The 13229-nt window shown below is 45.4% G+C and overlaps 1 protein-coding gene across 1 annotated transcript in view; it reads left to right on the top strand.

Annotated features, from left to right (window-relative positions):
- The window catches only part of COG7 (component of oligomeric golgi complex 7), a 96277-nt gene that overhangs the window by 69460 nt on the left and 13588 nt on the right, over positions 1-13229 (top strand). Inside the window, exons 11-14 of the mRNA XM_006871996.1 lie at positions 2158-2223; positions 6217-6403; positions 8696-8836; positions 12901-12984. Coding sequence (XP_006872058.1) covers positions 2158-2223; positions 6217-6403; positions 8696-8836; positions 12901-12984 — 478 coding nt within the window. The remainder of the gene's footprint in view (positions 1-2157; positions 2224-6216; positions 6404-8695; positions 8837-12900; positions 12985-13229) is intronic.

Here is a 13229-nt window from a genome sequence, read left to right as displayed (position 1 = left end):
AAAACAACAACAAAAAAACAGAGGGAATAGAAGCAAATACTGTTGAATGATGATGCACAGAGGAGATTATAATCATTGCAATGAAACAATGAGTGTAAAACCGATGTTCTCCCATGTAAACTATCACTCAATTCCCAATAAAAACTTATAAAAACCCCACAAATACTCTAAAACTATACCAGTAAAGTAAAAAACCAACCAAGCCAAACCTCAACCCCAAAAGACCCCCTGCGATTCTTCAAATATTTTTTTAAAAAGTTTAAGATTCCTCGTCTTCTTTGGTGACTTAGTTTATATTTGGTCTGAGGTTCCCCCTGCTCGCCTCCTGGTTTTTGCAGATCTGAAATAACTTAGAGCTCAGCTTGTTGAGAAAGCATAGCCATCCGGGCCCTGTGTCTGGATCTAGTACCACTCAATGGTAAGCAGCGTACGCAGTGGTAACGTCAGATGGCCTGCAAAGGCCAGGTTGAGAGATGAGGGTAAGGCACTGGAGGAATAGCCACTTTAGACACCCTGTTATCCCAGTGCAAGGCCTGGTGGCAGTGGCCTGAGAAGGTTTGGGCTTTTGTACATCTACCTAGAGAGTGTAAAATTGGCCTGTGGCTGGAGCTGACCTGGGGATGTGTTTTGCTTGAATTAAGTGGCAACATTAAAAAATCAAATTTGACATAAAAACCCAGATTTCTAATGCCACCTACTACAAACTAGAAGTTGTGACACCACCAAGTCTATGTTCATACAAGGCCGTAATCCCTGGGAGCCAAGTAGCTGAGGTTCCTGTTGGATTGGGCGTGTGTTGTCATGGTTCTTACTGCTCCCAAGTGGCCTAACAGTGATGCCATTAAACCATTGCCACTGAACTGAGTTCAAACCGTGTGTGTTACTCATGTGTGTTTCAGAGTCCAACTTCGCCATAGGGTTTTCCTCTCTGGAATCTTTACAGAGACAGATTGCCAGGTGCTGGGTGAGTCCAAACTGCCAACCGTTAGGTTTATTAAGTGCCATCGAGTTAGTTCTGACTTGTAGCGATCCTGGATAGGGTTTCCAAGGAGAGGCTGGTGAGTTTGAACCACTGACTTTGCCGTTAGCAATCCAGTGTTTATCTTACAGCACCACGCCAGGACTACTCCATGTGTGTATATGTTTACATACATACATATATACAGACATATAACCATACATATGTTTTTTGGTTGTTGTCACTTTTAACTTTGTTTTTTGTTTCTTTTTAATGAAATGTCAGGTTTTAGATGCTAACTATATCTCCTACCATCTGTGCTGGGCAGGTGTTCAGGAGAATATTAGGACAAGGTCGTTCTGGTGCACCGGAGGCGAGTGGAGTATTTTACTTTCTCATAAACCTTTCTTATGATGGACTGCTTAGATCCCTTGGTGATGATAGGCACTTTTAGAGGAAGTTAAAAGTTAACTAGATTTAAGATATTTTTAATCCCTGGATTTGTCCTGGCATTATGAGTTTGGTGTTGAAGGACTCAGTAGCTAGAGTTTGAGGCCAGGTTAAAATTACTTGAAAATCCAAGGATTATTAAATAGAGATGTGATGCTCATTCAGGCTCATGTCCAAGAAGCAGATGGATTCTTCTGCCTCTGTGTTTCATGCTCTCAGGAAGACCCTCTCCTGAAATTAGCAGATGTCTGATCTCATCTGTAAATTGAGCCCTGGTATGGTTCTGTAGGATAAGCACTGGACTGCTAACCCCAACGTTAGTGGTTCAAACCCACCAGGTGTTCCTCAGAAACCCTATACAGTCTCTATGCATCGGAACCAACTCAATAGCACTTAACAACAATCTATAAAATAATAATTTTTGATTTTTAAAATTTTGAGATGCCTCAGTTTTGCAACCCCTTTTTTCAAGAATAACATCCCAAAGCACCTCAGTATTTTGGAAATGTACAATTATTTGAGATTGCTTTGATAGAATTATGACTCAGGCCAGAGAAACTTGTGGCCTGAAGAGAAGTAGAAGGGCCCAGCATTCACCACTAACTGATGGAACTTGTCAAGTAAGCCATCATAGGCTAGCTATGTCCCCAGAAGCCAGCACCACCTAGCAGTACTGAATGACACAATGTCCTGAAAATGTCAGCATTCCAGATACTTCTGTTTGAATTGTGCTCTTTTGTCTTGTTTAGGATAATAACCACCTGTGGAGAGCTTCTGCGGCAGTGTGGAGACTTGGAGCAGCAGCTAGCAAACAGGTAGGAGAGAGAACTGTCCAAGAGCCCCCAGCAGTCTTGTTTGGGGAGGAACCTGATCCGGTACACATCACAGTGAGAACAGCATATGGTCAGACCTGACAGCCACACAACTTGGGGATGGTCTGTACGTAGATACAAGTTGTCATGATTGTCATCATTCAACACTTACTGAGCACAAAAAAGGGCCAGGCTCCATTCCACATGGCAATTCTAATTAGATAGAGAGGTTTCAGCTCAGATGAGGAAACATACATACTGTCTCCAAATTATGAATGGGCTCGGTTCCAACAGCTTCTTTGTCAGTTAACTGTTGGCACTAAGAAGAAATTTTGTAATAAAAACCAGTGTTGTAAGTGGTGGTTAAGTCCGTTGGCCAGCCTGAAGATTTAGGATTAATCTAACCAGTCTGCCTTTTGGGTTCTGGAGCAGAATTCTCTGCAGCCAAAGAGCTTTTGTTTCAAAGGGGCATTTCTGAAGTCAGCCTCAGGAAAAGCCCTTTCTTTCCCCTTTTTCTATTCTGATCTTTGCCAGGGCCCGTCTTGCCAGGGCTTGTCTTGGGAGAGTCCCCTCTCCCATTCAGACTCAGGGTTTCAGACAGCAGAGTTTTAAAATTCCCATTATCTTTTAATTCCACTTTGCTATGAACTTTTTGAATCCCCCTTCATACTTGCACATTTAAAAACAATAATACATTGTTCTTCTGAAACTTGCCCTTTTTCTTGTTTCCACCATAGCTCAGATGTCTTCTTTCCCTATCGAGGCATACAGAGTTTCCTTCATCTTTTCATGAAGGAAGATATTATGTTCTAGAGGGTAAGGGAAGAAAGACCTGGTAGGGAGGGTCTGTGAGGAGAAGGCAGGAAAGGATGAGCAGAGCCGTCAGAGCTGGGTCCCAGGAAGAAAGAGAAGAGACACAGAGCTCAGAGCAGGAAGCATGCCATAGTCGTCCCTGGGTTACCAGTAGGGAGGCCTCCCAGCCCATGCAGGGCCTTAACTTATCTTACCTCGCTGCCAAGGTCACTGGCAGAACTCAGACTCTTACCAGAGACCATTCCCACAGTGGCAGGCTCAGCCCACTCCACATGTTGATTTAATGACAAGAGTGACGTTGGCTATCGGAGTCTAAAGGTCACCTCTTTGCAGAGGGGTCATATTGTGATTTGGGGCTGAGTTGGGTGGTCCTACGGGATTTCTCTTGTACTGGGCACCTAGATGAGATTCAAGATCTCTGTGTCCCTTCAGCCCATTCCTGGTGCTCACGTCTTGCTTTTGGACCAGTGATATTTTCTGCAGGGTAAGGTCATAGAGTAACAAACCAATGGAACAGTCAGCTTTGGGCGTCTGATATATACGTACATGTGTCCATGACTGAGGACTAGATGACAACTTTTTATGAAAAGGAAATGATTTAAGGAAATGGGTGGCATTGGAATGTTAGTCACGTCCTCCTCCGTACACATTTACTGCATCCTTCCAGCAAAGCAATGAGCATATTTGCACTAGAATTTCTCTGCTTGCACTGAACCCCTCCATTAGCCTTTGAGCTTCTTAAGGGCAGGGACAGTTTAATCATCTGATGGCCCCAAGACCTAGCTGAGATCCATGACCATGAAAAAACTGTGTCTCTGAAGAGTAAAGAAATGAATTGTTCAATTTCAGTGAGGTTTAGTTCACAATACTAGAAAAATACACATAAGAAGAAATGAGACACTAGGGGTTAAATAACTAAATAATGTGTTTGTGGATGAAAGGGAGGATAAGAAAAAGATATCAGTAGAACCTTGCTTAACTATGATCTTGAATACTTCAAACATTCCCTTCCCGACTTACCTGTTTTGCTTCGGCTTGGATGGCAGGCTATAATGAGGTCAGTTTGCCCCTAGCCAACTGAGTCTGAAACATTGCAGTGAAGACCTGGCTTCCCAGAGGGCCACGACGAACACTCAGCTCGCAGCTTTCTGGTTACCATAGCCTGGGCCTCCTCGTACCCTATGCTCGGTTAGCGTGTGTCGGGCACTGTGCTGGGAGCTCGGCCCGTTGAGATGAAGTCCGGTGGATTTTGTTTTCACCACTTCATGGGCCAGTTTCTGTGGAGTTGATTGTGTGGCAGAGAAAGCTGCTGCTCCCGGGAGTTTTTAGTGGCCGATTTCTCAGAAGTAGATTGCCAAGTCTGTCTTCTAAGACACCTCTGGATGCACTAGAATCCTCCATCCTTTGGATTAGCAGCCAAAAGCACTAATGAGGTGGTTAGATTTTTGTTAAGTTCAGTCAAGTCAGTGTTGACTCATAGTGACCCTGTGTAGGGTTTCCAAGGAGTGACTGGTGGGTTTGAACTGCCGACCTTGTGGTTAGCAGACCAGTGCTTATCCTACAGCACCATACCAGGATTCCACTAATGAGACAGCATGTGATAAATGTTAGTATAGAGGTGAGAGGCTTCTGGAAGCAGAGGATTGGTTTGCTTGTGGAATGGCTATAGACAATGCTCGGTAGAGGAGAAACCTGGGTCCGAGTCCTGGAGAAGTAGGAGCTCTGCAGGTGGACAGAGGAGGGGAGAGCATTTCAGACTGAGGGAGCAACGTGAGCACACTGCATGAGGGGGTGGCTGTGGGGGCAGCAGCGGACAGTTAGGCATGAGTAAGAGGGGATGTTTGAAGGACATGAAGATTCTGTCATTGAGGACTCCGAGTGCCCACCCACATGTCATCAGATTTGCTTTTGTGGAAAGATCATCCTGCGAATCCTGTGGCTGGCAAACTGAATGGACCATGCGAGGTCCCGAGTAGTCCAGACAAGAAGCAGTGAGCTCTAGAGGTGGCAGTCTCCTAGTTGAGAGCCCATGACCATGAAAAAACGTGTCTTTGAAGAATAAAGAAATGAGTTCATTTCAGTAAGGTTTCGTTCATAATACTAGGAAAATACATATGAAAGGAACTGAGATGCTAAGGATTAAAAAATCTAAGGATGCATGTATGGATAAAGGGCAGGATAAGAAAAAGATGCCATTAGTTCCCTACATTTGGGTCTGTATTTATCCTGAAATCTTTAACTATGATCTTGATACTTTAAACATTCCCGACTTATCTGTTTTGTGCATACTTGGCAGACTAAAGACCCAACCAAAGCTCCCAGGAGGCTTACGCAACAGGAAGGACTGTAACCTGACCCGAATGGTGGAGGCAGGCGGCTGGGTTCCCTGGGATTGGTTCACAAGCACATGCATTCCTTGACAAACTCATCGGAAGCACTTCTAAACTAGCAAGTGCAGCCTACACATCACTGTGTCCACCATAGCCTCTAACTAGGACCTATGGTCAGGGACTAGTAGGGGCAAGTGTCACATTTGGGAAATATGACAGTGTATATTACCCTGGTTACGTATGTTCATATCATTACACGCACATTTCCATGTGTAGAATAGATGGTAAAATAGCATTAAGGAAAAGGAAAGGGGAAGGACAGAGATATAATTTCGCCACCCGTGTTAGGTTGATCAACACTGTCTCTGGGCATTTTACTCTTTTCAGCAAGATGGGAAGGTATAGCTTCTCAGAGCTCTCCTCTGTAGCACCTAGAGAGACAACTTTACAGGTTGTGTGGCCGGCTGAGGCCAGCGGGTGAGCCCACTGTGGTGCAACTCTGAGGGGCACCGCTGGCTCCCCGTCGACTTGGCGGTTGCAGAGCGTGATGCTGTACATCAGAGAAGACCTCCGTGGAAGGGACAGAGTGCTGGAGCTTGTAGTTGTCAGATGTGTGTCCGTATCAGGAAGAGGGCAGGTGGAAGTGGAGCCGAGTGTGGCCTTGTACGCCTGTGGGTCCAGCTCACTGCTAGTAGTGAGTGACATCTTCACTCCCTAAAAAGAGTGGATCATAACCCAGTCTGCCTCAGGACGATATCCTGGGATTTAGTGTAGGAGCCACCTAAACAGTCGCAGAAGAAAGGTCCATGCCAGTGTGCACGGGACATCACGGTCATCACCACTTTCATTGCAGAATTTTGTCCACTGCTGGGAAGTATCTCTCCGACTCCTACTGCCCACGGAGCCTGGCCGGTCTGCAGGAGGGTATCTTGACAGATAAGAAGAGCGCTGCCAGGAATCCGTGGCAAGAATATAATTACTTTCAGAAAGAGAACCCTGTGGAATATGCCAGTTTAATGGAAATACTTTATACCCTCAAGGTATGAGACCAGATTGATGGCATTGTTGTACATGAAAGCTTGTCCCTTGTCCCTGATCCAGGCTGTCAGACTCACATAGGCCCTGTGTCCACTTGTCTTTCTCCTCGTCGAGGTTTGAAGGAGCTATAGAGTGAGTGAGTGGGAAACTGTTGAGATCCAGCGGTAGGAGCATTGTGACGGGCGGAAGCTTGGTGGTGCCTGTGGCTTTTCAGTCTGCAGTCACATGGGTTCCATACTTCACTTGAGTTAAACTCATCAACAGGCAGGTGGATCTGGGCAGACCCATTTTACTGAGGGCAGTCTGGGAACCAGAGCCCCTAAAGGAGGCCCTCAGTTCAGATAATCCACTTTGCTTCCCCAGAGTCAGAGCAAGGGCTGCAGAAAAGCCAGGGGCTCAGCTCAGCCAGGCCAGGAGCGCAGCTAGGTCAGGAGTACTTCTCTAGGACACGTTCCCCCCATCCACAAGGAGACACGAGAATGTGGGGATAAGCACTCCACACTAGCTGTTTCTTTAGTTCAAACTCCTTAGTTTGTCTACCATAAATCTGCACTTGATTTTGAACTTTGGAGTCCTTTGGGTCCAGATATAGGAGAACCTCCCAACAAAGGAATGAGGGTTATAGAAGAGTCCCAGGTATTCTTTTTTTTTTAAAGGTTTTATTGTGAATTATGTGATAGTTTACATGGCAGAACATTAGTTTTACATTCATCCTATCGTATATCGTTTCATTGCCATGGTTACAATCCCCTCCATGCATCATCAACCAACCACAGGGTATACTCTACAATCCTGCCCCCCGGTCATCAGCACACAGTCGCTCTCCCTCTCTGGGTCTAAAGTCTCCAGCTGCTCCGTCTTTCCATGTCATCATCTCTGCCTCCATCTCAGGCATCACAGCTTCTCTGGGTAGGGTCCCGCTCTCTGCTCTTCTCCCTTGATGGTCCCAGCCAGGTATTCTTGAGAACTGGTCCCCTGCCTCCCTGGTCCGCTTTCAGCCTCACTCTGGGTGACATGTAGGCAGAGGAGAGCCCACTACTTGTACAGCAGTGATCGCAGTCTAAGATTATCCGCACAGGCCTGGAGGAGCCTGTGATTCTCTGCGGGTGTAGTGCTGTGCATATCTAGGGCTTCAGCCTCGACTCGCTGGGATCTTCGCCATCCCTCTGCACCTTGGCCCCCCAGCTGGCTGAGTTTGAGCTTGACAAACACACTTCTTAAAGCAGTTCTGTGAGTTCATTCATCCTTGCTTCTGTGATTAGGAGTGCAGCAACTCTGTTTATCTTTATTGCTAATCTGATTTTATGTCTGTTTGTTGTAATGGGTTCATTTATAATAGCAAAACTAGGGTTACATTTTCCATCTCCGTATTTTCTCAGGCTGCTTGGAATTCCTTGGGACTTGCACGGGGTGAATGTGCTCTGATTCTCAGCCGAGCGTAATTAACCTGAGCTCGCTGAGAGCCAGGGCCCTGAAGATCACCCTTACTTACTCCTGAAGCTTCTCTTCTGTCCTTCAGAGGTGGGCTCAGGGTGCTTGTAGCCCTTTCTCCTGAAGTGTCAGCTCACGAGCTCATGCTGGCCCAAATGTATCAGAATGACCTGCGAAAGTGAATTTCAAATGTAAATGGAAAATAGGCTCCAACCTAGCAGATTCTGGGGTGGCACTTTTCAGCATATTTCCCAGGGGATTCACAGTCAGGTTTGGGAACCACTATTACATAGACCTTCCCTCGCCTTTTTCATTTTTGATAAATTTTTGCTAAGAATGGACACGGAAGAACACACCAAGCAGAAACAAGGAGTCTAGGGAATGGTAGAGGTAGGGATGGGAAAGCAAAGGACTTGTTAGAGCAAAGAACATTCAGGAGGGCAGTCTCTGCACGCACAACCCAGTGACACTGATTGCTGTCTGAGCTTTTTCTCCCCGACTAACATAAACTCACGGCTCCCTAATGTACCTAGCTCATCTCTCGGGTGGCTGTTGTCTCATATAGATAGATCTTCAAAGAGCATAGTGTTCCAGGCTGACTGTCTTCACTAGGTAAGCTAGTGTTTGGTTTTAAGAAGACCTCAGGGAACATTTTTGGTGATTATTCAGACCTGCAGTTTTGGGAGTTCACTTTAGCCTCCATGTCTGCAAAAGGTCTGGATTCCATGAAAATTTGACATTGTGGTCTGCCCTTTTCCCTCACTGTGTTTCTGTAAGTGATTTTTCAAACGTGTTTTAACCAGCTAATACTTTGGTTGGATTCAGGGGCTACTAAACTGCCTTTGGTATTTTTTTTCCCTCAGGAAAAGGGGACCAGTAATCATAACCTGCTGTCTGTGGCTCGAACAGCCCTCACTCGGCTTAACCAGCAGGCCCACCAGTTGGCTTTTGACTCTGTGTTCCTGCGTATCAAACAACAGCTGTTACTTGTTTCCAAAATGGACGTGAGTATCTCATTGCCTGCAGTGGTTTGCCCCGAGGTCCCACCTCCTCCCCCAGCAAGTTTGAGCCCAGGGCTAGCCACTGCCCCCCACCCCACCCCCCATGCCAGGAGGAATCCATTCTGACTCTCCAAGGTTGGATGTGCCCCATCCAAGAGCCAGTCTTCCCTGTCAACTCATTCCTAGAGTCTTCTCCCACCACCAGTCTTGTCAGTTGGTCGTACTGTGGTGATTGATTGCAGGTTGCTGTTGACAGGGTATTGCATTCATCATCAAAAAGATGAGTCTGTGATAGGATAATATCCATACACCTAATATCCATTGCTTAGCATGGATTTCCTACCTTAATGGTAGTTCCTCGATGCTTTATCTATATAGACTGTCTCCGGGGTCACTAGTATTGCTTCCTTAGCTTTGTTCCACTTGGAGCATCCTTGTTCGGCCCTCTCGGGGAGAGGTGAAGGAGATTATATGCTTCAGGATACATTAGGCTAGGTCCAAGGAGCTCATTGTCTTTTGAAGTTGAATTGTTCTCATGCCACAAACATGTCTGGAGAATTGGTTCTGGAACTCTATCTAGGAGAGTGCCTTACCAAATTGCTCATGGATTAATGTGGGGACTTTGGAGAGCTCTGCTACTTTCTTTCCTGGACACCTTTCCTATTTGGGTATTCCTAGGGTCCTCTCCCACCCCCCGTCTGTCAGTTTGTTGTACTGTGGGGATTGCAGGTTGCTGTGATCCTGGAAGCTCTGCCCCCGGTATTTTAAAGACCAGCAGAGTCCCCCATGGTAGACAGGTTTCAGCTGAGCTTGCAGACCAAGCCCCAGTTGGAAGAAGGAGAGACAGACTACTGCTGACAGTTTAGGCACTTTGTGGATGGCAGCAGAACATTCACAGATATAGTGCCGAAAGATGAACACAATATAAATAGCACCAGAATACTGTCAGATAGAGTGCTGGAAGATGAGCCCCTCGGGTTGGACGGCACTCAAAATGTGACTGGGGAAAATCTGCTTCTTCAAAGACACGAATGGAGCAAAGCTTTCTGTACCTTAATTTGCTGATGGGGCACAATTCAGAATGAAGAAAAATAGCTGCAAATATCCATTAGTAATCAGCACATGGAAGTTGTCAAAAACGAAATGGAACACATTGATATCCCAGGCTGAAATGGACTGGCATTGGCCATTGTGAATCTGACAATCATGGTTTACTCTGTAGGGAATGGCCGATTCAAGGGGAATGGTATCGCATTCGTCATCAAAAAGATCAGTCAGTGATAGGATAATAATGTGTAGGATACGCCTACAGGGAAGACCAGTTAATACCACTGTTATTCAAATTCACACACTAACCACTAAAGCCAGTGATAATGAAATTGAAGAATTCTACCAACTTCTTCAGTCTGAAATTGATCAAACATGCTATCAAGATTTATTAATGATTGACTAGGGACTTCGGACCCAGAGAGGGAAAGGGACTGTGGGCCGAAAACTGGGGGAAGGAGGGGGAAGTGTAGGGGATGGGTTTCTGGGATATACCCTTTGGGTGGTTGGTGATGCATGGAGGGGATTGGAACCATGGCAATGAGATGATATATGATGGAATGAATGTAAAACTAAAGTTCTCCCATGTAAACTATCATGTAATTCACAATAAAACATTAAAAAAAAAAGATGTATTAATGATGACTGGTGATTGGAATGTGAAGGTTGGAACTTAAGAGAAATGGTCAGTAGTTGGAAAATATGGCCTTGATGATAGAAATGATGCTGGAAATTACATGATAGAATTTTACAAGACCAATGACTTATTCACTACAAATAACTTTTTAAACACATGGATCTCACAAGATGGAAGACACAAGGTTCAGAATGACTGCATATATGGGAAGAAACGATGGAAAAGCTTCATATCAGCCAAAACTAGACCGGGGCTGACTGTGGAACAGACCATCAGTTGCTCATATGCAAGTTCTGGCTGAAGTTGAAGAAAATTAAAGCAAACAAGTTCACAAGAGCCAAAATATGACCTTGAATATATCCCACAGGAAGTATGGGACCATCTCTAGAACATATTGCTTAACATTATACACTAGTGATCGAAGACCAGAAGAGCTGTGGATGACATCAAAAACATCATACAGGATGAAAGCAAAAGGTCATTAAAAATACAGGAAGGACCAAAATGGATGTCAGAAGAGACTCTGAAACTTATTCTGCAGCATAGAGATAATAAAGCAAATGGGAGAAATGAGAAAATCAAAGAGCTGAAGAGAAAATTTCAAAGGGCAGCTTGAGAAGACAGTCAAGTGTTATAATGTTGTGCCTAGGATCACTATTAGAGCACCTAACAAGAGTAGTGTCATCTCTTCTCCCTGCACCTCTTCTCTGTTCGGGTGGTCTTGATGGCCTCCCAGTCCTGTTTTCTGTACTTGGTCTGACTTCCCCTCATGCATCTCTCATCACTTGCCTGTTAATCACTGGAACACACTCTGGCTGACTTTCCTCACTGGCTCCTGCCTTTTCCCATCCAGTCTGTCTTGATTTGTCTTTTTTTTAAAGACTGTCTTTGAGGAAAGGCCTGTCATGGCTTTTTAATAATCTAGAGCTCTTGCAGGAGCCAGGTGAAGGGAGGCAACAAGACCCTGCATGGTGTAATTACAAGTTGTTTACTTTCTCTTGCCATCTGGAAAGCATGTAGGTTGGAGTCAGGAGCCACGTACTGCATGGCCTTGGTCAAGTCTCATCCCTTTCTGGGTCTCAGAATATCCATAAAAGATGTAGCTGGACTACATGATTTGTGATCTTCCTTCTACCACAGAAATTCTGTGATTCTCACTCTTTATGTCTCACGAGATCTGTTCCAACCAGGTTTTTCATTTCTAGCAGCGTAGCAGCAGTGATGTGGACGGCCGGCAGCTCTGTGGCTCCACGGGCCCCTCTCTGGAGCTCTGTTGGTTGCCTCTTGGAATCCCATGACTCAGCATCTTGAGTCCTCATCTTTACAATGGGGGTGCAGTCATTCTCTCCATACAGGGTTGTGAAGATGAAGTGAGAAGTTGCATATGGTAGAATTTAGCCCGGCAATTGCCAGAGTGCTTAATAAGTAGCAGCAAGTATCAATTTTTTCAAAGAGAAATTTCTCTCTTTTTTTTAAATAAAAATGACATTTATTCATTTCCAGAAATTCAAGCAGTGAACAAAGCAATGAATTCCTCTAAAATCTCACCGTGTGGAAGTGATCAGTGTGAACATTTCATGTCCATTACTCAGGATGCCTCTTCATGCCCACTCACACCCACTTTGAAGGATGGATGAGCTTAGATGATAGGTAGATATTTAAAAAACAAAATGTGTGCTATATAGTTTTATTTGAATTTAACTAGAAAAAGAGACGCCAAAATGAAACCAAAGGGATCGTTGAATTTGAGGTCACCGTTGCTTTATCACGTTAAGATAGTAGTCCCCAAAAGATGTCACCAAGGTGAAGTAAAATGGTGGTGACGACTAGTCAGAGAGCTCTCAGTGTTTCCACCTGAGAGACACTGCGAGTGAGGGACCTGCTCTTCCACCTCCAGATTTGGGGTTTTTTATTGTTTTCATTTTGTTAGAGCTTAAAATACTGACCACCTGTTCTGAGACCATAATTTTCTCAGCTGCTTCATCGTCGCTCCACTTCAGCAGGCTCAGTGGTTGTGGTGGTGGTGATATGGCTTGGAGTCGGTTCTGACTCATAGCGAACCTGTTCAGGGTTTCTGAGGCTGTAAGTCTTTACAGGAGGAAACTATTCCTCTTTCTCCTGCGGGTAGTTTCAAACTGCTGACCTTGTGGTTCACAGCTCGATTCATTACTACACTACCAGAGCTCCTTGTGTAGCAGGTATCAAATGTATGATTGTAAGAGGAGAAATCCGTGGACTACTGAGTGGGGTGTTTCTGAAGGCTGGCTCCAAGTGAAGTGGGGGATGTCTGGTGGGGAAGGCTCTGTCGTCCTGGCATCCTGCCTGGTACGCTCCACACTCACTGGCTGCTGTGTTCTGATGACTTCTTCTCTTCCTTCCTTAGAGCTGGAATGCAGTCAGCGTGGGAGAGCCTCTGGCTGAAGACCTGCCCACCTTCAGCCTCACTCCTCTTGAGTACATCAGCAATGTAAGAGAGCCTCTATGCCTTTCTCTGTGGTGGTCCCAGCATTGCAGAGCTTGTCCCAGGTCCTAATTCTGGCTCTCTAGAGCAACTCACCGTCACCCTTCTATGCTGTGCTTGGACCTTTGCCTTTTCATAGTCTGCAGTCCTTTCCTGGGTGGACTTCAAGGTGATGCAGCCAGAATCACATGGCAATTTCAGAACCAGACACAGTGACATCCACCTGTGCCATGTCTCCCAGTCTGAGAAGT

Source organism: Chrysochloris asiatica, unplaced genomic scaffold (assembly GCF_000296735.1).
Source record: "Chrysochloris asiatica unplaced genomic scaffold, ChrAsi1.0 scaffold00178, whole genome shotgun sequence".
NCBI lineage: Eukaryota > Metazoa > Chordata > Mammalia > Afrosoricida > Chrysochloridae > Chrysochloris > Chrysochloris asiatica.
Note: the sequence above shows the minus strand (reverse complement) of the source record. Positions and strands in the feature narration are given on the sequence as shown.